At 40.9% G+C, this 25270-nt stretch overlaps 2 protein-coding genes and 1 pseudogene across 7 annotated transcripts in view; 2 read left to right on the top strand and 1 right to left on the bottom strand.

Moving 5' to 3' along the window:
- AMN1 (antagonist of mitotic exit network 1 homolog) overlaps positions 1–3049 on the top strand; it is a 53046-nt gene extending 49997 nt beyond the window's left edge. For both annotated transcript variants that reach the window (XM_043562905.1, XM_043562906.1), the window contains exon 7: positions 2834–3049. In XM_043562905.1, coding sequence (XP_043418840.1) covers positions 2834–2907 — 74 coding nt within the window. In that variant the 3' untranslated portion in view covers positions 2908–3049. The remainder of the gene's footprint in view (positions 1–2833) is intronic.
- A 4380-nt stretch (positions 3050–7429) lies between these two features.
- On the bottom strand, positions 7430–13749 carry ETFBKMT (electron transfer flavoprotein subunit beta lysine methyltransferase). 5 transcript variants are annotated; one of them, XM_043562881.1, is made up of 6 exons: positions 13458–13749; positions 13176–13334; positions 12415–12565; positions 11651–12093; positions 9220–9350; positions 7430–8414 (listed from the first exon to the last, which is right to left on the bottom strand). In XM_043562881.1, the coding sequence occupies exons 4-6, from the start codon at positions 11974–11976 to the stop codon at positions 8071–8073; spliced, it is 801 nt and encodes a 266-aa protein (XP_043418816.1). In that variant the 5' UTR covers positions 11977–12093; positions 12415–12565; positions 13176–13334; positions 13458–13749; the 3' UTR covers positions 7430–8070. The 5 variants fall into 5 exon arrangements, with proteins under 5 accessions (XP_043418816.1, XP_043418815.1, XP_043418817.1 ...); XM_043562880.1 differs by having other exon boundaries at positions 13476–13749; XM_043562882.1 differs by having other exon boundaries at positions 13176–13329; positions 13476–13749.
- LOC122472894 lies at positions 13398–21787 on the top strand (annotated as a pseudogene).
- The last annotated feature ends 3483 nt before the right edge of the window (positions 21788–25270 follow it).

Here is a 25270-nt window from a genome sequence, read left to right as displayed (position 1 = left end):
GGAGAATCATAGAGATGGCAGCATGAGGACTCTGTCCCATGTTGTTCCATTTGAATATGGAGGAATGCAAGGAATGTGGTGGCCTCTAGAAGCTGGAAAAGTCAAAGGTAAATCCTCTCCCTTGAGCCTCCAAAAAGCAATGCTGATCCATTTTAGCCCAACGAGACTTAATTTGGATTCTGACTATATAATAATAAATTTGTGTTGCTTTAAGCCAGTAAGGTGGTAGTAATTTATTACATTAGTAATAAGAAAGTAATACAGTGTATTACATTAATTCATTTTCAGATGTTAAGCCAACCTTTCATTCCTGGGATAGATTCCAGTTGATCATGGCATATGAGCTTTTTTATATGTTGTTAGATTTGATTTGCTAATGTATTGTTGAGGATTTTTGAGTACATATTTACTAGAGATATGGGTCTGTAGCTTTGTGTGTATGTGATATCTTTATTTGGCATCAGGGCATCAGGGTAATACTGGTCTTACAGAATGAGTTAGGAAGTATTCCCCATTTCGGCTCTTAGTAAAACCACTCCAGCTTTGTTAATAGTTACTGTTTTCATGATACAGCCTTGTCCATCTTTTTGCTTTCAAACTATTTAAAGCCTGCCTTTAATCTAGATTTCCTCTATAATAAATGATATTTTTAAAATTTACATTAGAGAGGGGTGCCTGGGTGGCTCAGTTGTTTGGGCATCTGACTTCAGCTGAGGTCATAATCTCACGGTTTGTGGGCTTGAGCCCTGCATCAGGCTCTGTGCTGACAGCTTGGAGCCCGGAGTCTGCTTCAGATTCTGTGTCTCTGCCCCTCCCTCACTCATATTCTGCCTTTCTTGCTCTCTCTCTCAAAAAATAAATAAACGTTGGGGCGCCTGGCTGGCTCAGTTGGTTAAGTGTCGGACTTCGGCTCAGGTCATGATCTCACAGTTCATGGGTTCAAGCCCCACGTCGGGCTCTACGCTGATAGCTCAGAGCCTGGAGACTGCTTCAGATTCTGTGTCTCCCTCTCTCTGTGCCCCTCTCAAACTCGCACACGATCTCTCTCTAAAAAATAATAATAATTAAAAATAAATAAATAAACGTTGAAAAAATTTTTTTCTAAATTTACATTAGAGAGAGCAAGGGGAAGAGGCAGAGGAAGAGAGAGAGAGAGGAAGAAATTCACTCTGAGCATGGAGGCTGACATGGGGCTTGATCCCACCACCCTGAGATCATGACCTGAGCCAAAATCAAGAAGAGTTGGACATACCTGAGCCAGCCACCCAGGCGCCCCGATACATTTTTTAAATGTTTATTTATTTTTGAGAGAGAGAGAGGGAAAGAGAGAGCACGAGTGGGGGAGGAGCAGACAAAGAGGGAGACATAGAATCTGAAGCAGACTCTGAGCTGTCAGCACAGAGCCCGACGCAGGGCTCGAACTCAGGAATGTGAGATCAGGACCTGAGCTGAAGTTGGTCGCTTAACTGACTGAGCCACCTAGGACCCCCACCCCTGATATTTATGACAAAATAACTACATTTGTTCACTTACAAGCTGCTTTAAAAAAAAAAAAAATAGCTGCTGATATAAACCTTTGTTTTTTGAACTATAATTCTCATTTCATACACTCTGGTTCTCTTGCTTGCACTAAATCTTGGCATTTTGGCTTATTTTTGTATTGTTTAAAATCAAATTTAGGGACCATATATTGGGCCCAATTTTTTTCTATTGGTTTGTGAAAACTGTAACTAACAACCACTAACCTAGAAACTTTCCAAGACTAGTTTGGAGATCTGTTGTATATACAACATAGGCTGTATCTATGGAACAAGTTTGGTAAACTTGTGAATAATTTTTAAAGCAATAACATTTTATCAGTATTTTTGCTTTAATTCATATTTTTAAAAGATCTTATAAAATCAGTTTTGCAAAAGAAATGTAAACCATATTAAAACTGCTGCTAGGGGCGCCTGGGTGGCGCAGTCGGTTAAGCGTCCGACTTCAGCCAGGTCACGATCTCGCGGTCCGTGAGTTCAAGGCCCGCGGCGGGATCTGGGCTGATGGCTCAGAGCCTGGAGCCTGCTTTCCGATTCTGTGTCTCCCTCTCTCTCTGCCCCTCCCCCGTTCATGCTCTGTCTCTCTCTGTCCCAAAAAATAAATAAACGTTGAAAAAAAAAAATTTTTTTTTTAAAAAAACAAAAAACAAAAAACTGCTGCTATACAATATGAATAACTGAGAACATCTAAATGTCAAATAATATAGATTGGTTAAATCATAATGAATTCATATAATAGTTATCTATTAAAAATCATGCTTTATAATAATATTGTATGATGTGGAAATGTTTACCGACCGGTCAAATTGTCCTAGTAACTGCTCCTTCCCCTAACCATTTATATTGCAGCTTTCCAAGGTGCTTTACCACACCTATAGGTTTTCTTTAATCCTGCTCACTCCTTTGTAAATAGTTGTTTTGTTAAACCCTGTTCAAGCACACCACTTTAGTATGTCTGTTTCCCACCAGGACCCTGGGAAAGTTCATACACAGACTAATGGTGAAATTATACCATTACTCTCTGGTTGGTGAGATTAAGATGAAATTACAGAGAAAATAATGAATACCCATTTTTAAAAAGTATTACTATGACATGTGCACTGCAGCTAATAAATGAAGGTTACCATTAATTAAATGTTTTTAGTTGTATGCTATTCTTTGTATATCATGCCCTTTAATCTTTTAAATACCCCTATGAGATATAATAGTTATTATCACCCCTAGTTTATATTGAGGACATATTAAATATTTCTGATTATTGTGAGTTAATATATTGTCATTGTTTTCTTTTGTAGATCATTCACGAGAAGTCCTGGAGCAATTAGTAGGCCCAAACAAACTAAAGCAAGTGACTTGGACTGTTTATTGATGCTTATTGAAGCTTATCAAAGCAATGATCTTCATACTACATTCCCAGGAAACAATGGTTTTTGAGATTGGCTTTCCAATAATGTGGTTTTTGCTTTGAAGTTAACCAGACTCTTAAACATTTTAATAGTGGTATTATTCTATGTTTGTTTGAGGAGTCATTGTTTTTGACATGGTAAGCCTAGCATGCCCTCTGATGTATTGGGGGGGGGGGGGGAGTATTGTGTTTGTTTCTTAAATAACAAAGTTTTAAATTACCAGTTTTCCCTGGAGATTTCCTTCTCCTACTTACATATTTGAGCCATTATAAGAGAAATTTTACCAATATGAATAACCATTAGAATTCTAAGTATCTCTAAAGGCATAATTACCTTCCTATTTTCTGGCCCCTACCTTCCTGAAGTATTTAAGTGCTCATTGGCTAAAAGGAAAGCTGAACATCAGGCCTTTAAATCTTCCCAGAATTCAATATTTCAATAAAAGAAAGAAATATAATAGTTTAATGCCATAAACCCATGACATCATACACCTCAGCCATTCAGCATATGAATGTTACTGAGGCCCTTGCCCAGCCACTTACTTTTTATAGCTACTTTTTCCAAATACGTGCTATGCATCTATGAAATTTCTTCCTTAAAAACTGCATTCAGGAATTTGTAAGAATGAGTAGCTACAAAATATCATTATAGAGGCTGTTTCTAAAGCTCTGTTGGTTTCACATTGTGAAACAAATAGCACAGGTCTTAGTTTTCAAACATATTGCTCTTTTATTATCATACGTATACAGTGAAATATACAGTGTTTAAACTACCCCCAAATTCAGAATATTCCCTGTGCCATGAGCCTGTCTCAGTGGGACTTTCTTAAAGATTTTCTATTTTAACTCTGATGTAGTGCAAAAGAAGGGAAGTATAGCATAGGCAAAATTCTCCTACATGTTTAGAAGGAGGGTTTACACAGTCAACTCTATTTCTTGACCTTACTATTACTTTATAAATATGGTATGTTTATAGTATGGATATATATATTGCCCCTCAAAGGTGGTACATATGTATATGTGTAAAATGGGTAAAGCCTGTTTTACCTGTGAATTTTCTTTTAAGTAGGTTCCACCAATCTAGGGCTTGAACTCATAACCCTAAAATTAAGACTCACCTCCTCTACGAACTAAGCCAGCCAGCTACCCCTAAAGACAAATTCAATAAAATTTAATAGTAAATATCAAACAAAGTAGCTTTTTCCTCTCTTGGGGAAACAAGTTTTAAGATCTAAAGATCAGCTTTTTAGGGTCTGTAAAGGATTATCTTCCTAAAGCACTTTGCAGTTTAATATTCTTGACTTTTTATATTGCTGGTTGTATTAGCTATTTCTATTTAAAATTTCAGGACCCCAATCGCTTCTCGGCCTTTTGGCTAAGATCAAGTGTAGTAAAATTTCAGGACCCCGTGCCTATCTATCTCATCATCCTCACCTGTTACCTTGATCTCTATTTTTCTCCTTACCATCTATCACCATCTGACATCTTGTCTATTTTTTGTTTACTGTCTCCCCACCCTAGAATATAAGCTTCACGAAGACAGAAAAAATTTTTTTCCCGTTGCTGTATTCCCAGTACCTAGAACAGTATCTGGTACATAACAAGCACCCAATATTTGTTGAATTGATGGACACAGAAAAAAATAAAGGACAAAAATAAATAAATAAAAATAATCTCCGTACTTCCAGTTTCCGGTCTGATGTTATAAAGAGATTGGAAGTCATCACTCCTGTCCTCGAAAGATAAAAGCTGAACAAACTGAAAGTCATTAAGTGCTACAATACTGCTTGTACTATAAGTGGACTCGGCCTAGTTATAAATGTATACCACTAAAAAAATTTTTTTTAGTATGTATAATTGATATCCTAAGGGAAGAGAGAGAATCATAGAAAATGCTCAATTAAAAGCAGAGAAGGCACAGGGCACCTGGGTGGCTCAGTCAGTTAAGCGTCTGACTTAAGGTCAGGTCATTATCTTGCAGTTTGTGAGTTTGAGCCCCACTTCACGCTCTGTGCTCACAGCTCAGAGCCTGGAGCCTGCTTCGGATTCTTTGTCTCCCTCTCTCTCTCTCTCAAAAATAAACATTAAAAAAAAATTTTTTTTTTTAAAGCAGAGAAGGCAGGGGGCACCTGGGTGGCTCAGTCAGTTAAGTGCCCGGCTTTGGCTCAGGTCATGATCTCACAGTACATGAGTTCGAGCCCTGCATCAGGCTCTGTGCTGACAGAGCAAAGCCTGAAACCTGCTTCAGAGTCTGTTTCCCTCTCTCTGCCCTCCCCTGCTCACACTCTGTCTCTCGCTCCATCTCTCTCTCTCAAAAATAAACATTAAACAAAAAAATCTTTAAAGCAGAGAAGGCAGGACAAGAGTAGAACACCAAAAGGAAACCAGGAACTTGGGCAACAAATAGGAAACAGTTACAAATATGGAAGATATTAATCCAACTATATCAATAACCACTTTAAAATTGAATGGTCCTTTTTTATTATTTTTTTTAATGTTTATTTATTTTGGGGGCACCTGGGTGGCTCAGTTGGTTAGGTGTCCAACTTCAGCTCAGGTCATGACCTCACAGCTCGTGGGTTTGAGCCGCGCATCTGGCTCTGCACTGACAGCTCAGAGGCTGGAGCCTGCTTCGGATTCTGTGTCTCCCTCTGTCTCTGTCCCTCCCCTGCTCATGCTCAGTCTCTCTCTCTCTCTCTTTCTCTCAAAAATAAACATTAAAAAACATTTAAAAAATTCAAAATAAATGTTTATTTTTGAGAGAGAGCACACGCAAGCAGGGGAGGGGCAGAAAGAGGGAGACACAGAATCTGAAGCAGGTTCCAGGCTCTGAGCTGTCAGCACAGCTTGAACCCATGAACCGTGGCTTGAACCCATGAACCGTGAAATCATGACCTGAGCCGAAGTTGGACATTTAACTGACTGAGCCACCCAGGCGCTCCCTGAATGGTCCTTTTTAAAAAAAAAAAAAGGATTTTTTTAAGTAATGTCTACACTCAACATGGGGTGAGATCAAGAGTCCCATGCTCCACTAATTGAACCAGCCAGGCACCACTAAATGTGAATAGTCTTAATACAAACCTGTTTGTTAAACTATGAAGTCATTCACGGCTCACCATTATATACATGGGAGATTTTAAAATAAGTAACATTTGGATACCTCAACGACCTTCTTGTGCCCTCCAAATAAATCATCAAGAGAGGATAATAGAAGCAGGGTTCGTAGATATTTAAGCTTAAATCTTCTCTTTGTCTCAGGTTAATTTCCACAGTGCTCCAGAGTGTAATTTTCTCCAATTTTCTCTTTCTTATCTTGCTAAGAAGGGCAATAACCAGCAGAATACTCTGAATCTTCAAAGGATATGTCAACAAAACTCTTTCCTCTCAAATATCATCCAATGCCATTGTAGCCTATAATTTCTATTAATTTTAACCAAGACTGAATAAAAATTTACAGTTGATAATGTTTGAGACCCAGTAAACCAGCAGGAATTAGATGCACAAGAGTTGTTTCAGTAGGCTGGAATAAATTCTGACTTCCAAGTTCAAGAATCCCAAGTTCCTCTGCAGCCCCAGCTCCAAAATTCCCATCTAATTATCCTATTTTCCTATTTAAGCAACAACTTGTCCTTTACTGCTTTCTGCACATTTCTGCTGTATAACTGATCACATCTCCTTGGTACCCTAATCCCAGTGGCATGCATGTATTATTAGAAAGCTTACATATAATGCGTATGTTATAAACAATTCCTAAGCAGTGTATAAGAACGTGAGAGCACATTAGAAAGGCTGCATCTTCTACTTCACTTGTAACATATATGATGCTGGTGTTTAGTTTTAAATTAGAGAATAGAAAATATAGTACATAGGGGCACCTGGGAGGCTCAGTAGATTGAGCGTCTGATATCAGCTCAGGTCATGATCTCATAGTTCATGAGTTCAAGCCCCGCGTTGCCTTGCTGCTATCAGGGTGGAGCCCGCTTCAGATTTTGTCCCCCTCTCTCTGCCCTTTGCCCACTCGTGCTCACTGTCTCAAAACTAAACATTAAAAAAAGTAAAAAAAAAAAAAAAAAAAAAAAAAGGAAAAGAAAGAAAATGTAGTACATATAATTAGTACAAAATTATAAGACCCAAAGGTAAAATCTAGGTCTCCCTCCTACCCCAGTCTACCAGCTATCTGGTACCCTACCCCGAACGCAACCACTGTTACCAGTTACTTATTTATCTTTTCAGGGATAGTCTATGTATGTTGCAAGCAAATACGTATTTTATATGTGAACATATATGTAAGTACATATGTATATCTTTTCTATATAAATAGTGGTATACTGTACATCTTCTTCTTTACATTCTCATTTATGTCATAGGGTTTTTTTCTGATTTATCAGATCCTGACAACCTGGGACATGTAGTGGTAGCATAACCAATTTCTAGCTAACCTTAGCGAGACATAAAGAGGCATCATAAGGTGTCACAGTACAGAGTATGTAGGAAATTCTAGAATCTTTATTTTTATGCATGACTTTCCATTGAGGTCCTATTATATATTATGTACTTTATGCTTTCATTTAATATAATAGCCTTTGAGGTGAGGTTTACTAAGTTTTGTTACAATTTTATAGATGAGGAAATTAGAGCTCAGAGAGCTTAACTACCTGAAAATCCCAACTAGAAAGTGACAGAGTTGCCTGACTCCAAAGCCCATGTACTCTGTACCATGTTAACTGCATCTTTGATCTTTACAGGTAATTTTTTGGAAATACAGCATTCTTATATATTTTGTATTGTGTTTAATTCAAAGATATATCATATAGTTGTCCTCAACTACACAAACAGACTTTGCTACACTTTCTCATTTGTCTCCACTACTTAAATTACATGTTGCTACCATTTTGGTACTGTCTTTTATAGTTCTATCCCTACAGCAGTAAAACTAGAAAATTGCAGGTAGAGATTTGTATATTTGGCATAATGCAGAACTACGTGACAACGGCTGACAAAACTTTAAGCCTTCACATTTTGGAAACAAGATTTGCCATTTAACAGGAACGGCATGCTCTAAACTGGCAGGTCTCTTAGGAGTAAACCCAAACATAGCTATATTCATTTTAGAAGCACTTGGACAACTCAAGGCCGAAAATCCCATACTGTGCTTGTTGTCAATCCATTGTTTTCCTTCCTAGTAGGCTCTGGAAGTGAATATTCTACCACTTTGTGCAGCTGATGTTGAATGCTATGTCCACTGAACTGGGGTCGCCCAGGGTCACCAATCAGTACTCGAGTTCTGTGAGTCCAAAAGCAATTCTTCAGCCATTGATGAAGACTGTCTGCAAGGTCTTCATCATAAAACATGTCTCCAAGCACAACAAGGTCCCACTTATCTTGTTCCAAATCCAAAATGTTTTTGGTTAAAATTGGAAAAGGATTCAGTTGGTTCAATTCACAATTCAGTGTGATAGCCATTCCTGCAACTTTAAAAAGAACATAATGCATTGGTATATGCTGGGCAGTTTTAATTCCCTATTGATTCATTTAAGTGATTCAGAAAATCTCCTAACAATATTTTTTCCCTTTTGTTGTAAGTTGTTTTTTAGGTAAAGCAGTTTATACCAATAGAAACCATTTACTGCTTCAGATATATGAATGGATATCCTGAAAACAAAACAAAACAACACAAAACACCTAAAACTGTGGAGGTTTTAAGGAACATTTGCTGACCTAGAAACCAAGGGTTTGGTTTGTTAGTCTAGGAGACAGGGAAACAAACCTTGGGCTTGAGCAATGTGGCAAGTTAGAACTGAGACCCCTGTATAAAACAGGATCTTCAAGAGCTAAATCCTCGGTAAAACTGAAAACTAAAAGAAACTCAGATGAAATTAAAACTTACCTGTCTCAACTTGGGTTTTAATGGACTAAAATCTCCCTTAAGAACCCAAGGCCTCTCCTCACTTCGGTTTGGGGTCAAATACACACAACCTACATATTTCAGGAAATTCGCAGCCCAGAAATTAACAGTGAGTGCTCCCAGGCTCCCAAGTGGTATCGCCTTGGGATATCTGACAGACATAAATATAAATCCTGTTAAGAAAAATGTACTTCAATTCAGGCCTCACGGGATCCTCACAGATAATATCAATATCCCACTGAACATAAGTTCACAATATCAGATTACAAAATACGCATGGAAATAAGCTATCACGTTGAAGCATCTATAGATATTTATCCTGAAAGAAAATAAAGTTGAGTTTTAAATATTTTTAAATATGAAATCCTTACTAGGGTCTATGTCGTTGGCCAAGATCCTCGATGCCCCGCCCATCTTAGCAGCAATAGCTGTAGCTCCACATCCACTCCCAAGATCCAATACAGACCTTCCTCTGACAACATCAGGATTATCCAAAAGATACCTAAATAGAAAGAAAGAAAAAAACACTATCTGAGATGGGAGAAGGTCAGTAAGAAGTATAAAAGAAATGGCGGGGCGCCTGGGTGGCTTGGTCAGTTAAGCATCCGACTTCGGATCAGGTCATGATCTCACGGTCCAGGAGTTCCAGCCCCGCGTTGGGCTCTGTGCTGACAGCTCAAAGCCTGGAGCCTGTTTCAGATTCTGTGTCTCCCTCTCTCTCTGCTCCTCCCCTGTTCATGCTCTGTCTCTGTCTCAAAAATAAATAAACGTTAAAAAAAAAATTTTTTTTTAATAATAAAAGAAAAAGCCTTTTTTTTTTTTAAGCTCTACACCAACATGGGGCTTGAACTCATGACCCTAAGATGAAAAGTCACATGCTCTACCAACTGAGCCAGCCAAGCACCCACCAAAAATGTGTCGTTTTAAAGTACTGAGCACTTTACTAGGATCCAGAAACTGTTAAGCACCAAGAATATAAGCAGACAAAATATTGCTACAATCAGGACTCAGTAAGTGAGATCCAAAATTCACAGTCTCCTCTTGATTGTTCATTCTAGAATGGTTTTACCTACTGCTAACATTATAATGACCTCTCTGATAAGGCACACAGTCCAGTTCAACTAAAGAATTTGGACCAGGGATAAATAGTTATCAAACAATGAAGATGGATGAGAAACCCTGAAATAATAATTATCAACTGACACTCGACCTTACTAGTGGAAAGTGAAGAACAGCAGGGACTATGGCAAAGTAGGGGTGTCCATGGCCAGGCTAAAGGGAGAGCTGCTACCCCATCTTCAGCGCACTGTTGCCACACAAAATCCCATGTTATCACATAGTCCTGTTTTTCAAGTCAGAGTAGATTTTTACATGAAGTTTTCCAAGTTGTAAAATGTTAGCAACTAATTTTTTGTTTTAAGCTTACAAGGCCAAACAAAACACATCTGTGGGTGCACCAATGTGCAGCCTCTGATTCAGTCTGTTAAGGAATTTGTATTTGAAGTTGATAAACAATCACTTTAATAGACGTCATTTAAAATGTCAATATTTTTAAGGTAGGATGTAAGTGAAGAAAGCTTGAAAATTTGCCAACAACAACCAGAAAATCAGAATTGTTTATTAACACCTAGAAAGCTTTCCAATCTTCATTCTCTGAAGAGCCCTATATTTACATTTATTTAATTTACATTTAAAACTATAAGCAACATTAGTTCTGTTAGGCCATATGATACCTATGAATGAGAAGTCCTTATCCTTTTCATTTCAGAGCTCTAGAACCTCAAGGCATAAACAGGTTTAATCATTTACCAATTCAAGAGCAAAGACCTGATTGAAATGCTGCAAAGTCTTGCCTTTGTTTCAGCAGCTGTGTTTTAATAAAAAGCATAGTGTGAATGTGTGAGAAAATGTTCTAAAGAACACCTTTGTGGGTGCCTGGGTGGCTCAGTCGGTTAAGCCTCCAACTCTAGATTTTGGTTCCGGTCATGATATTGAGGTTCATTCATGATCTTGAGGTTCGTGGGATGGAGCCCCAGGACTTGAGCTGACAGCACAGAGCCTGCTTGGGATTTTTTCTCTCCCTCTTTCTCTGCCCCTCTTCTGCTCGAATGTGCTCTCTCTAAAAATAAATAAATACACTTTAAAAAAAAAAAAAAAAGAACACTTTTGCAGTCTGGGGAATTAGGAGACCTTAAAAAATGCAGATTCAGAGGCGCCTGTCTGGCTCAGTCAGTAGAGGTGCAACCCTTGGTCTTGGGGACATGAGTTTAAGCCCCACAATGGGCATATGGCTTACTTTAAAAAAAAAATGCTGATTCAAGTCCAGAGTTCACTTGAGACGTCAATAAGCCACTACAGAAGAGGGAACCTTTGTGGGGCCCACTCATATCTCTTGTTCTTTGAGAGATTAAGATGCAATGATGGAGGGAGTGTGAGGCTCGAGGAGCAGTATTTATGAAATTAAACTAGGAAAGCTGAAGGACTGGGGCTTTAGTTTCCATCTAGGAACTCTGCACTGGCCATATATTATGAACCATGAACCTGAGAATAGTGTGAAATTTCCAGATCATTTATAGCTGGCGATGGTCTTCACAGCTGACCCTAGGGTTTCTCTTGGAGAGAGAACTGTCTATGGGGAATTACCTTGATAAGCCTGAAGTAAACTGTTCCAAATTAAACAAACAAGAATTTAGGGATTTACTCTGGTTTTTTGTGAGAAGGAGAATGCAGAAAAAAGGATCTGTAGAAAACAGAAAGGATCTGAATGGTCCTTAAAGGTTCCCATTTCAATTAGGGCAGTACCTAGACAGGGCTTGGCCTCCTGGCCAGTAGATTGCCCAGTAAGGATCGCTGTAGGGCCACAGGTCAGCTCTTTGCCACCAGAACTTGCATCTTGGCGTCAAAAGCCGCAACTGGATCTCAGGAGTGAGGCTGCCTCTGTTGGTGACTTCAGTGTTCTCTTCCAGGAAAGCTTTCATCTCAGGATCCAAAACGTTTCCAGTTCTTCTCCAGGGGCTGTGGCTCCAGGGAAACAAGGGAAGACCATTGCTTCTCACAGCTTTCAGAAAGACACCAGAGTGGTTCACAGGAAATGGTGCAAATGTTCTCCCACCCAGGCTCAAAGCCATCAGTCCTTTTCCAAAACACAGGTTCTGTCAGTGATGCTGTTGACAAGAGCTGCCGCTCCTCATGAGGAAGGAAGGGTCTGGCTGCCACACTGATCTCAACTGGAAATCTGTGCGTCTCTAAAAATAGAAATAAAGCTGAAAATTCCAAGGCTCACTGACACGTCCAAATCCCATTACACAGTGAGAAAATATTACAGTGTAAGCTCTGTAGCAGATGATTCACAAGTGCAAGTCCATTTCAGATGGAAGTGTTGGTGCATCAATTTAGGAAAATACAACCTTTCAAAAAGGAAGCCTTTGCACAACAAAAGCCTTTTAATAATTTAGAACAACAAATATACACGCACTTGAATCTGAGAGAAATCCTTGGGAACATGCCTGTTACATAAAGTAAGGTTTACCTTTAAAGTGCTTTCACACATTGAATAAATCACTTACCTTTAAGCACGCACCCTGAACAAAATAAAAGTCTGCGGCTTCAGGAAGCTTAGATTCTAGTGGGTGAGGCAGAGTTATTACCAGGGCAAACACTGGTCTCGCTTTTATGAAGCCTTGCCAAGAGTTGTGGAGGTTAACAAACTATAGCTGCCTGTGGACAAAGACATATAAATCATACTGAGTACACTCTATTTCAATAAAAATTGTTGTAGCATAAAACATCAATGTAATCAAGATTCAGATGTTTTCCTCAAAAGAAAACTTTGTGGATTTAATTGTCACAAAAGAATATCAACTCCCAAATATCTTTCTGTAAATATCTCTGATGACTCATCTTTCCCAAGCCTGGGCCAAAAACGCTTGTTCCAACAGAAAAACACCTTGAATGAGAATAAGCGAGAGTAAGGAACAGCAGTTTAAACACGAACTATACACCCAGTTACTTGGGACCTCTGATCTGTTCTACATAAATGTTTTAAATAGTCATATATCCATCCACTCCAATATTTAGAGGAGGGGCCCCAAACTCAAACCCTTACTAGGGTCCAGACTCGTGATGAGTGATGCCAATGGTTGTAACAGAAAGACTGTAGCGAACTGGAGATGGTTTCTCAATAGTCCAAAGAGGCCAGCAAACTGGTCAGGGAAGAACACACTGCCAGATCTTCCCAAGATAATAACCCAGATATTTACACATAAACTCCCACTTGTAAATGCAAGCGATCAATTAAAATATCAAAACACAGGGCAGGCTAAAATACCTGTCAGGCCACTTATGTGAACTCGGTACAGACTTCCAGCGGGTGTTAATCATCTCCGGATCGTGCCCTCGGGATCCCAGGGTCTCTAACAGCCTGCCTTCTCACTGGACTCCTTCTATTAGAAGTATCGGGTCAGCCCTTGAATCGCACAAGCCTAAGCTTAAAAATACAGCAGAACAAACGTGAAACTGGTTTTGGTTTGGGACACGATGTCTTCTAGACCGACGTTTCCCCCTCCCACTCCAGCACCAATGAAGCATCTGTTATGAACACGCGACTTACGTAGAGGACACTTGGTACCTGTATGCACTGTTAAGGAAAGAAGGGGAAGTTCAAAAGGGTAAGTCCCAAATGTGTGTGTGACCACGTTATTTCCCTCCAAGGAGAACAGGAGTCAGCCTTAAAGGGGCAGACACAGTCCTCTTCTTACCAGGCTGGGCTAACAGGGCCCAGGGAAGCTAAGCCCCCGGCCCCAGTGCGTCTTCTCCTGCGTTTTTTAGAAGCGCGCCTGGCGCTTGCGAGCCCCCGCGTGGAGGTTGACGCGCTGCTCCGGCTGGCAGAGGGCCCCGCCCTCCTTCCCAGCAGCCTCTCTCTCCCTTTTCCTACCTTTCTTAAAGGGACAGGGCTTCTGGAGGAGGTGGCGCTCCACCTACCTCTGGGAACCGGGGACCGCCAAACTCTGATTTCTACAAAATCCAGTCAAACTGGAGCATCTGCTTTGTGCCAGGCACGTGTTGGAGAGGAAATAGGTTTCTCTTCCTTTCCTCTACCCTTCAAAGCTTCTTCCAGCTGATCTTAGTCTTAAATTGACATTAAATACATTAACAGAAGAAGACCAAATTGAATTTTGTACCTATGGGGAATGCCAGGTACAGGAGAAATGAAAAGGCAGGAAGATAAAATGAGGATATATGTCATCCTGAACTGAGGAGAAGGGAGTTTGGGACTTCAAAGGGAAGGAAAGCAATTCACAGAAGATGAAAAGGAGTAAATGTTTGGTAAAGAAATGTTTGCTGCCCCATAGGAAACAATGGGACATAGAGAGCAATTTTAAGACTGCTAAATTCCTCCCTAATCACATCTAATTCATCTTATACTATAGTCATCTATGGTGATAGCTCTCTTCTGGAGCAGGTCCTTTTTTTAAATTCTTTTAGGCAGTTAGGGGAGGTCAGTTTCTTCCTGAGTCTTTTTTGTACCTTGATGGTTTTCAGCTCAGAAATAATCTGCAGGCCAAAGTGGCAGACCTTGGGGCAATTCCTTCTGAGCCCCTTCACACACTTCTAGGCACCCTGCATAGAATGGTGAGCAAAATAGTCACAGTATAAGCCTTTTATGACGCTTACCTTCAACTGAGATTAAATCATGATGTATGTCTTCCCTTTTACAATAATTTTCATAAATGTACAATGTAAATCTGTTTGCAACCTATATCACTCGAGTTCTGGACCCATATGTCCATCTTCCAACCTTCAACTAAATATAGTCCAAAATCAACTCACCATCCCTCCTGACAACAATTAAAACCTGCTCTGCTGTGCCAAAGGAAAGGAAAATTGACCCCAAATGAAAAAACAGACAAACCATGTTTCTGCATCTTAGTTTGCAGTATCTGGCAGCCACCTTTCAAAATTAGAGCTCGTTGCTTCTGTTTTCCATTTCTGCCCTCAGTTTATGGGGTTTCCCATTTTCCCTGTAAACTGGAACTTCTAGGAACTACTAGAAGGGAATGAAACTGTTACTCCAGTTAACAAGCCCAGATGCATCCTTATCGTTTCCTTCTTGCATGAATAGCTATACTTATTTTAAATTGGTAGGCTACACACCTAGCATTTCTGAGTCATTCTGCCCTAGATTTCCTCTATAAAACTAATGACTGTGAATAAAACTCTATTTATTAACTAGCTACTTTTTAAAAAATTAGCTGTTGATGTAAACCTGTGTTTTCTCAACTATAACTTCTTATTTCCACATGCTCTCCCATTCCCTCACTAGCAATAAACCTTAATACATGTTCAAGATCAATTTGTCAAAGAATTATTTTTAACTAGCTTCTGTGTTCTATCCCAGTGAATACCATGAACAACCCAATTGTTGCCCAAAACACCAGGGAGAAGAAGCAAGCCTAATGTTGCTACAAAAGAGGATTTGTAGTAAAAATCTAAGTGCTCAAGGGGCGCGTGGGTGGCTCAGTCAGTTTAGCATCAGATTCTTGGTTTCAGCTCAGGTCACCATCTCCCAGTTTCAAGAGTTTGAGCTCTGCGTAGGGCTCTGCACTGACAGTGCCGAGGAAACTGCTTGGGATTCTCTCTCTCCCTGTCTCTCTGTCCCTCCCCAACTCATGTTGTCCCTGTCTCTCTCAAAAATAAATCAATAAACTTTAAAGAAAATCTAAGTGCTCATCACTGAAGATGCATTTAGTAATGTGAAGCTACTTTAACCAACACTTGGAACTAGGTAAAGGGACTGCTCAATGTCCTTTCCCCACCTTAATATTTTTTTTTTAATTTTTTTTTTTCAACGTTTATTTTTGGGACAGAGAGAGCCAGAGCATGAACGGGGGAGGGGCAGAGAGAGAGGGAGACACAGAATCGGAAACAGGCTCCAGGCTCTGAGCCATCAGCGCAGAGCCTGACGCGGGGCTCGAACTCACGGACCGCGAGATCGTGACCTGGCTGAAGTCGGACGCTCAACCGACTGTGCCACCCAGGCGCCCCCCCACCTTAATATTTTTTTAAACGTTTATTTATTCTTGAGAGAGCTAGCGCATACGAGTGGGGGAGGAGAAGTGACAGGGAGACAGAGGATCCAAAGCTGGCTCCGTGCTGACAGCAGAGAGCCTGATGTGGGGCTCCCAACTCATGAATCCTGAGATCATGACCTGAGCCGAAATCAAGAGCCGGTAGCTTAACCCACTTAGCCACCCAGCTGCCCCAGCCCACCTTAATAATTTTAAAATTGATCCACTTTCTATTCTTAGAACTAGTTTCTCTCCAATCCTGCCTTCCTCTCTTTCTCTATGGTACAACTTAAATGTTTTTTCCTGGGCTATTGTATATTCTATAGTCCAGAAAAGGCCTTACATTCCTATAAGATAGACCAGATAAGTCATGAAAAACAGACATGGATTTTTCTTTCTGTTGTTGCTTGGTGTTGATGTATTATTATTTCTTAGTTAAAAGAAAGAACTGTCTTGTTTTTATTAAAATTGACCCAAATGCTACCAAGCAGACTTGTCAAGCGTCTAATAACAATTGAGCTATCATTTGACTTTATGATTTTTAACTCTAAATATCTGCCTACATTTTTCTTTTTCTTCAGAGAGCCAGCTCTCTAATAAGCAGACTCTCTTGCAAGTGCAAGTAAAAAATCTTGTTCTGTACTGAAATTTGTCTTCAAGGGTTTTTTTAGTCAATTATACTTATTAGCTAAATGACCTCAGGTACATTAAAAACCTCCCTAATGAGGGGGACCCGGATATGCCACCCCAAAATATGCTACTTCAGCATAAGAATTCTTTTGAGCTGAAGGGATTTGACTTCCTGAAACCCCTTATCTGCCCAAAGCAGAACATCCCAAAAGAACTCAACTGTCATAAACCCCTTCCTGGGAGCAACTAATCCTCTTACACTTGAGAAATCAATACCACACCCAAACAGACATTGTCTCAAAATTACCTCCTACCTATTCTCCTAAAGAACCACTGATGTTTCCAAAAAGTCATTCCTGTAAGTGCCCTCTCTACTCTTGCCCATCACCTACTGAGTTAGATGTAGGAGTGCCAAATTCTAACCACCCCCTTTGAGTTACTCAAGAGTGAGTTCTGTATGTGTTGCATGTTTACGTTCTATTTTTTTTCCATTCATTTATCTTCTCTCAGTTAAATATGAAGATCCCATAAGAGGTAGAGGAAAGCTTTCCCTCCCCTACACTAAGAATCAGTTTTCTCAGGGGCCCTGGGTGGCGCAGTCGGTTGAGCGTCCGACTTCAGCCAGGTCATGATCTTGTGGTCCGGGAGTTCGAGCCCCGCGTCAGGCTCTGGGCTGATGGCTCAGAGCCTGGAGCCTGTTTCTGATTCTGTGTCTCCCTCTCTCTCTGCCCCTCCCCCGTTCATGCTCTGTCTCTCTCTGTCCCAAAAATAAATAAACGTTGAAAAAAAAAAATAAAAAAAAAGAATCAGTTTTCTCAGCTGTAAAATAGTGATGATGATAATAATAATGAATTGGAAGGATTTAATGAAAAAAAGTAAAGTGCTTAGCACAGTTCTTGGCATATTGTAAATGCTTGATAAGTACACTGAAACTGATTATCGTTGGAAATGTGGAGATAGTGTTGGTAAGGCACAAGACTGGAGGCTGAAGATCAGGTTTTCAGTTAAGACTGAGAGGATCAGATTGAGTTTCAGAACAATATTTTAAGCTGCAGGTAGAGCACAGAGACAGGACAGAGGACAAGGAGACCCCTATCGGAGGATGTAGTGATAATCCAAGCAAGCAATAATGAGGACAGAACTAAGGTAGTTGTGCCAAGGATGTAAAGAATTGGACACATCTGAACAGATTCAGGAAAAGTTCCTAGCAGGGCTTGGAGGCTAGTTAAATATACTTGTGTAACCATAATGATGGAAAAACCTAAGGGCAAAAATGTTGGTGTTTCTTTCTCAACTTGACCTGTCCATGCTCTTTAAACCATGCTATTTGATCATATTCTCCCTTGCTTAAAATCCTCCCTGATTCCCCAGACCTTCCCTATCAGAGTCCAGTTCCTGCTCACAGCTTCCCAGGGTCTTAGGGATCAGTCCCTATCTCTCTATCCTGCCTGGTTTCAAAACTCTCCTCTCTCCTACAGTTTGCTCCCCTGCCTCTGGGCCTTGTCTTCTCACCCTAAGCCTTGATGAAGACAGCAAGCTAGGGCCACCCCCACAGAGACAACCCATCCTCACTGTCTCTAACCACCTCCTCATCCTTCAGAACTCAGCTCAGGGTCGAGGCCCTCTGAAACGCCTTCCCCAACACACATACACACTAATCTCGACATTTTCTTAGCTTCTTACGGGTCTATCCGACAGGAATATCATGCAGCACTGTCACTGCCTGGCTCCTCTACTAGACTGAGAGGCAGACCATCTTTTTCCTCTTCTTTCTTTTGGCACAGTTAAGAGATTCAATAAATTTTGCTACATGAAAGAGAAAGCAAATAAATGAGTAAATTAATAAACATTATACATCGGTGTCTCATTTTTAAATTTTAACAGTTTTATTGAGGTATAATTAACATGCAATAAACTTTACATATTTCAAGTGTACAATTTGATGTTTTGATGTATGTATACACTCATGAAACCATCACCAAAATCAAGATAGTGAACATATTCGGTGTCCCTGTGTTCTCTCCCCCCACCACCCCGTCCCTGCCCACATCCCTTCCTCCATTCCCATGAAGCCACTGATCTGCTTTCTGTCACCACAGATTAATCTGTATTTTCTAGATTTTTATATGAAAGCAATCATACAGTATGTACTCTTTTTCATCTTTATTTTCACTCAACATGATTATTTTGAGATTCATCTATGTTGTTTGAGCATCTTTTCATATGCTTATTTGCCATCCATTCATCTTCTATTCAAATCGTCTCATTTTATTTTTTAAATAGTTTTAAAGTTTATTTATTTATTTTGGTGGCGGGGGGGGGGGCAGAAAGAGAGGGAGAGAGAGACTCCCAGGTAGGGCTCCGCACAGTCAGTACAGAGCCCAACGTGGAGCTCCATCTCATGAACTGTGAGATCATGACCTGAGCCAAAACCAGGAGGTGGATGCTGAACTGATTGAGCCTTGTGGCTTATTTTAAATCGAAATTGTTGCATTGTCTTCTGTTCTTACACAATTCAGGTACACCAAAAATAGGGGCTTTCTATCTTTGTTTTCCCTCAGTGCCGGGAGAACAATAAAGCTAATGGAATTATATGGAATGATGAGAAAAACATAACTTCTTTTGCCACATTGGGAGAATATTGTTTATAAATATAACATAATTTTTAAAAATTTTTAAGTTTATTTATTTATTTGAGAGATAGTGTGAGTGGGGGAGGGGGAAAGAGAGAGAGAGAGAGAGAGAGAGAGAGAGAGAGAGAATCCCAAGCAAGCTCTGCACTGCCAGTGTAGAGCCTGATGCAGGGCTCAAACTCACGAAACTGTGAGATCATGACCTGAGCTGAAACCAAGAGTTGGACTCTTAACCTACTGAGCCACCCAGGTGCCCCAACATAACATAATTTTTAAGTGTTTATAAATACAAATTACAAATAAGTTTGTAAATATATTTCTAATAAAATATTGACACATCAGTTTTGTTCTAAAAATAGCCTCAAGATGCAAAGAACATAAATTGCACCCAAGGAGGGGTGCCTGGCTGGCTCAGTCTGTAGGGCATGTGACTCTTGATATCAGGGTCTTGAGTTCAAGCCCCATGTTGGGTGTAAAGCTTACTTGCAAAAAAAATTGCATACAAGGAAGTGTGATTTGCCTCTGCCATCCCAGAATGTGCTTCTCCCCAGACGTTTGAAGTGTGAAGTTGAGGGGTTTCTAGAGCTTAAGCTTCCTTCTAGGTTCTCTCCACCAAACTATTCTTGCAGTCATTGTGTAGGACCATGTCGGTGTGAATGTGTAGGTTTTTTCTTTTCAGTTCCTCATCTGAGCTTGCTGCTCCTTCAGGAGGCAAACTTACAAACCCAGGTCACTTAGTCACGCCTAAAAATCCTGACAGCTGGCCCTTTAAGACCAGTTTGCAATGAAAGGGATTGAGCTGTTACTGAAACATGCAATCTTCTGCCAACTAAAGCTACGGTGCCATCTAGTGATAAGCAAGCTTAACATCAGCCAGGTGTGTCAGCTAAATGGTCAAAGAAAAACAAAAACCAACAAACCCTGCAACTGTGACATAGGCTTAATTCTGTGTAAAGAGCAGATTCTCACTCACAATGTTACCATACACTGGTTCAGTTGTAAAATACGGCGGAAACACTTATCACCGATGATAGCTAAATCCTAAAGTTTAAGAAAGATTTGGTGTCACCCATGACACATTCTCTGCCTGCTTTCTCTCTCACTGCTCTCCTCTCCTGCTTTCTCCTTCTCTCCCTCCCTCTCCCTCTCCATCCGTCTCCCTCTCTCCCTCTCAGTATCACCTCCCTCCCTCTCTCTCTCTCTCTGTCTCTCTCTCTCTCTCTCTCACACACACACACACACACACACACACACACTCCCCACAACTAATCCACCACCAAATCCTATAGACTCTACCTTCAAAAATATACCCAGAATCAGGGACACCTGGGTGCCTCAGCGGTTAAACCTCCAACTTTGGCTCAGGTCATGATCTTGTGAGTTCGTGAGTTCGAATTCTGTGACGGTCTCTGTGCTGACAGCCCAGAGCCTGGAGCCTGCTTCAGATTCTGTGCCTCCCTGTCCCTCTGCCCCTCCCCACTCACAACTCTGTGTCTCTCTGAAAAATAAATACACATTAAAAACTTTTTGCATAAATAAACATTAAAAAATATATGCCCAGAATCTTACCACTTCTCACCACCGGCACTGCTTCTCTCTGGTACAAGTCACCATCACCTACCATCTGGATTATTGCACTAGCCCTCCTAACCTCTCCATTTCCACCCTTGCTCCTTGTGGTCTGTTCCCAACAGAAAAAGCCAGAGGGATCCTTTGAAAAGGAAGTCAGGTCATGTGAATGCCCCCCTGTATGCCCTCCAGTAGCACTGCACCCACCGTGCCTTCCCATCACAAGCCTGGCCCCTTCTCTGACTTCCAGTCCTATCATCTGCCCCCTTCAACGCCTTTTCAAACATGCCAGACCCATCATCTTGCTGTTTTCAAATACATTTGCTGTTTCCTGCTTCAGGAAAGTCCTTACACTTGCTATACCACAAATGGTCTTCCATTGGACCACGTGGAATCGTCTTCCCTCGGACCACAAGCACAACTAACCCCTCAGTTGTCAAATGCATTTTCTGTATCAATTAAGATGATTGAGTGGTTTCCCCCCCTCATTCTGTTAATGTGGTGTATGACATCGGTCAATTTTTGTATGTTGAAGCTTTCCAGCAATGACTACATGCCCAGGAGAACATGCTCCTCACGAAGGACCTCCCGCACCCGTCCCCGGAAGAGGAGAAGAGAAAGCACAAGAAGGAGCGCCTGGCGCAGAGCCCCAGCTCCTACATTATGGACAGTGGTTTTGTGTGTGGGCTGCTCCACTGTCCTGTACCAACCCACAGGAGGAACAGCAAAGCTTACAGAAGGATGCTCCTTTAGTACCAAAATCACCCCGAAGCATCATGCATGGAAACTATTCCAATAAACAGATTTTAGATTAAAAAAAAAAGTTTTTGTATGTTGAATCATCCTTGTATTGCAGGGGTAAATCATGCCTAGTCGTGGTGTATGATCCTTTTACTATGCTGTCCAATTCAGTTCTCTAGTATTTTGTTGGAGATTTTTACCCCTCCTCTCTTTTAAGTCTGCTCAAATGCTACCATCTCCATAAGGTCTTACCAGTCTACTTAAAATTGCAATCCTTCCTAAATAAATAAATACATAAATCATAAAACAGTAATCCTTCCTTTCCCTGTTTTGCTTTTCTCGATAGGTATTCATCCCTTATTTTGCTTATTGAACTGAGGACAGGGACTTGCCATGAGGACAGGGATTTGTTTCCCTTTTCTCCCCCTCTGGTTGAGGCCTAATTCACATTCTCTGAAATGCACAAAAATCTTAAGCGAGCAGTCTGATGAGAGATCTTTTTTTTTAAGATTTTATTTTTAAGTAATCTTCACAACTGACGTGGAGCTTGAACTTAACAACCCCGAGATCAAGACTCACATGCTCACCGACTGAGCCAGCGAGGCACCCCTGATGAGAGTTTGAATAAATATATGCATGCATGTAACCCACGCCTGTCAAATATAAAACATTCCCATTGCCCCAGAAAGTTCCTCCTGCCCCTTCTCATCCAATCCCATCCATCCACCCACCCACTTCTAGGCAGCCACTGTTTTGATATCTATCACCATAGGTAACTATTACTTGTTCTAAAGTTTCACATAAATGGAATTACGCCATGTGTAGGCTTTTGCATCTGGCTTCTTTTGCTCAGCATAACGTTTTTGAGATTTGCCATGTTGTCACTGATATTGGCACTCCATTCCTTTTGTCACTCAGTAGCATTCCATTGTATGAACATACTTTATCACTTTCTCTGTTTATTGACATTTGTGTTGTTTCCAGTTTGAGATCATTACCGATAAAGCAGCTGCTCTGAATATTCCTGTAGGACTCTTCTTGTGGACATGTGTTTTCATTTCTCAGGTAAATACCTAGGAGTGGAGTTGCTAGACTATAGGGTAAGTGATAGGGTTCAGGGCAAGCTGCCTCAAAAGGTGCCTCTTTGGCACGTAGATTATTTCCAGCTGAAGACAACTGAGGCCCAACAGACTCAAAAAAGAGCTTTTAACCTCCCCGCTTAACTGCCTAAAAGAATTTAGATAGGGGGCCTGTACCAGAAAGAGAGCTATTACCAGAGAGAATTTTTACATCGGAAAGACTTCTCTGCGTAGCATGGCAACATTTATTTGCCAAACATTTGATCTTCCCTTTTCCCTGTGAATTGTCTTCCTTCTCCTGAAACCTGGACCCCAGACTGATATGAAATCCAACAGAAAAGCTTTAGGACAGCCAACAAGAGAGTTGAATTCTTTTTTTTTTTTTTTTTTTATGTTTATTTATTTTGGGGAGACAGGGGTGGCAAAGGGAGATGGAGACACAGAATGCCAAGCAGGCTCCAGGCTCTGAGCTGTCAACCCACAGCCTGACACGGGGCTCGAACTCACAAACCATGAGATCATGATCCGAGCCAAAGTAGGATGCTTAACCGACTGAGCCACCCAGGCACCCTGAGTTGAATTCTGAGACCAGTCTTTTTTGTTTTAAATAATAGTATTACAAACGAAACATTAAACATGAACTGTTTTTAATGTTCAGTACGGGAAAACAAGGTCTCTTCTTCCCAATTTCTCAATCATAAAGCTGAAAGGAATTTGTCCCTTGCCAAAGTCCTCATTGCTCAGCAGAAGTTCAAATTCAGATCTTAAGAAGATAAAGTGGTCTTCCTGAGAGCAGTGGGGTCCCCAGGGCTAACCTGAGTCTCTTCAGCCATGAACCCCTCCCAGCAGCCTCACATTAACATATACCTTAAGGAGAAACAGTTTGCAAATACACTTTTCGACACAGCCCCCAGCATTCCTTCTCACCATATTGTAACTCCTACACTCTGAACCCCAAGCCTCGCTCACATACAACCCCATTTCTTCCACAGCAGCACTTCCCTTTGCCTATTTCCAATGTCCTCATCAGCAAAACCTGTTTTCAAAACAAATATTACCCAGAACCCAAAAGGTATGCTGGGCTCCTTCTCACACGTGGCTTGGTGCCTCGGTGGCCTGTGCTGTCCCACATAAAGTTGGGAATGAAATACCTGCCCCTCCAAGTACCCCAGGGCAGGGCTTCTCAAACCTCGATATGCATATCAACCGCCTAGGAATCTTGTTAAAGGTCAGACGCTGGCTCACCACGGAGGCACCTGAAAGTCTGCGTTTCTAACAAGTTCCCAGGGAAGACAGCACCATCAGTGGGTATCACCTAAAACGAAATTTAAATTACACACGCACTCTTCTCCTCACTATACATTTAGGTGCAAAATCCTCAGAATGGAATCTGGGAGCTGTAACTTTTAAAGCTCCCAAGGCCAATTCTATTTTCAAACACAATTCTAAAACAATGTATTTCAAACTCCCTCATGATAAGACCCACCTGAGACTGTTTATTAAATTCCAGTCCCCAGACTCTGCCCCAGAGATGCTGACTTAGCAGGTTTGGGGTAGAATTCAGAAATCTGTTTTGTAAGAGACACAAATGATTAGGAGGCCAGAAGTTTGGCAGACAGTGGGCCTCAAACATGATTTTAAAACCATTCAATTCTGGGGGCACCTGGGTGGCTTAGCGGTTAAGTGATTGCCTTCTGCTCAGGTCATGATCTCACAGCTCGTGGGTTCAAGCTCTCATCAGGCTCTGTCCTGACAGATCAGAGCCTAGAGCCTGCTTCGGATTCTGTGTCTCCCTCTCTCTCTGCCCCCCTCCACTTGCTCTCTGACTCAAAAATATAAACGTTAAAAAAATTTTTTTTTTTAATAAAACCATTCTGTGTTCTAGTTCTCAGATTTCTCCATTCTTTCATTGTCATTGTTAACTTCTGAATTATCTCCTACAGGTGTTGATAAGCTGCTCTGTTTCTTTATCTTTACCTTAATCAGACTTTCCAGTGCTGAGTCTAAAAGGAGCCCAAGCATTCCCAGAGGGCAGTTTAGAACGTTTAATTATTGTTTATGTAGGAAAAAAAATAACCCAAACATTTCAGCATGAGCTTTTATTAGAGAAGGCCTGGCACGAGAAATCTCAAGAGGAGCAGTCAATTTAGAAGAAAAGAGTAGAATGCTTTATAGGACTTGAGCAAGAGGGGTCTGTCAATGCTCAGATTGTTTTGGGAATGAAGAGGAATTGTTCTAGAGACTTAGCAGCCATACCTTGAGCAATCTGGATTTTACCTGGAGTGATGGAGAGGATCAAAAGGGGCTAAAGTCCTGTACAAGAAGGCAGAAGAGCTGCAGAACAGACACCTGCCAGGTCCTCAAGGGAAAATGTACAGTCTCAGTGTCTCAAAAGCTCTCGTCTTGGTCAACAGGGACACCAAGTTGCGTATCTTGGTCTGACCACATCTAAGTTTGCTTAGTTCACGAGGTCTACACTACTCCTAAAGACTGCTATCTCAGACTCTGGTAAGAATGAACATCAAGGCTCCCCATGACTTTTACCATTGTGGTGAAATTCTAATCATTTGTCAAGTGAGTGGTTGCCCAAAGGAGAAAATGGAGAATGACTGTGGAGACAAATATTAGCATGAGACTTATCTGAAGGTCTTGAACAGTGCCTCTAAGTCACGTTAGTACTGACTGCATGGTTTGCATGTTTAT

Source organism: Prionailurus bengalensis, chromosome B4 (assembly GCF_016509475.1).
Source record: "Prionailurus bengalensis isolate Pbe53 chromosome B4, Fcat_Pben_1.1_paternal_pri, whole genome shotgun sequence".
Taxonomy (NCBI): Eukaryota; Metazoa; Chordata; class Mammalia; order Carnivora; family Felidae; genus Prionailurus; species Prionailurus bengalensis.
This window is presented reverse-complemented; position numbering and strand designations above follow the sequence as displayed.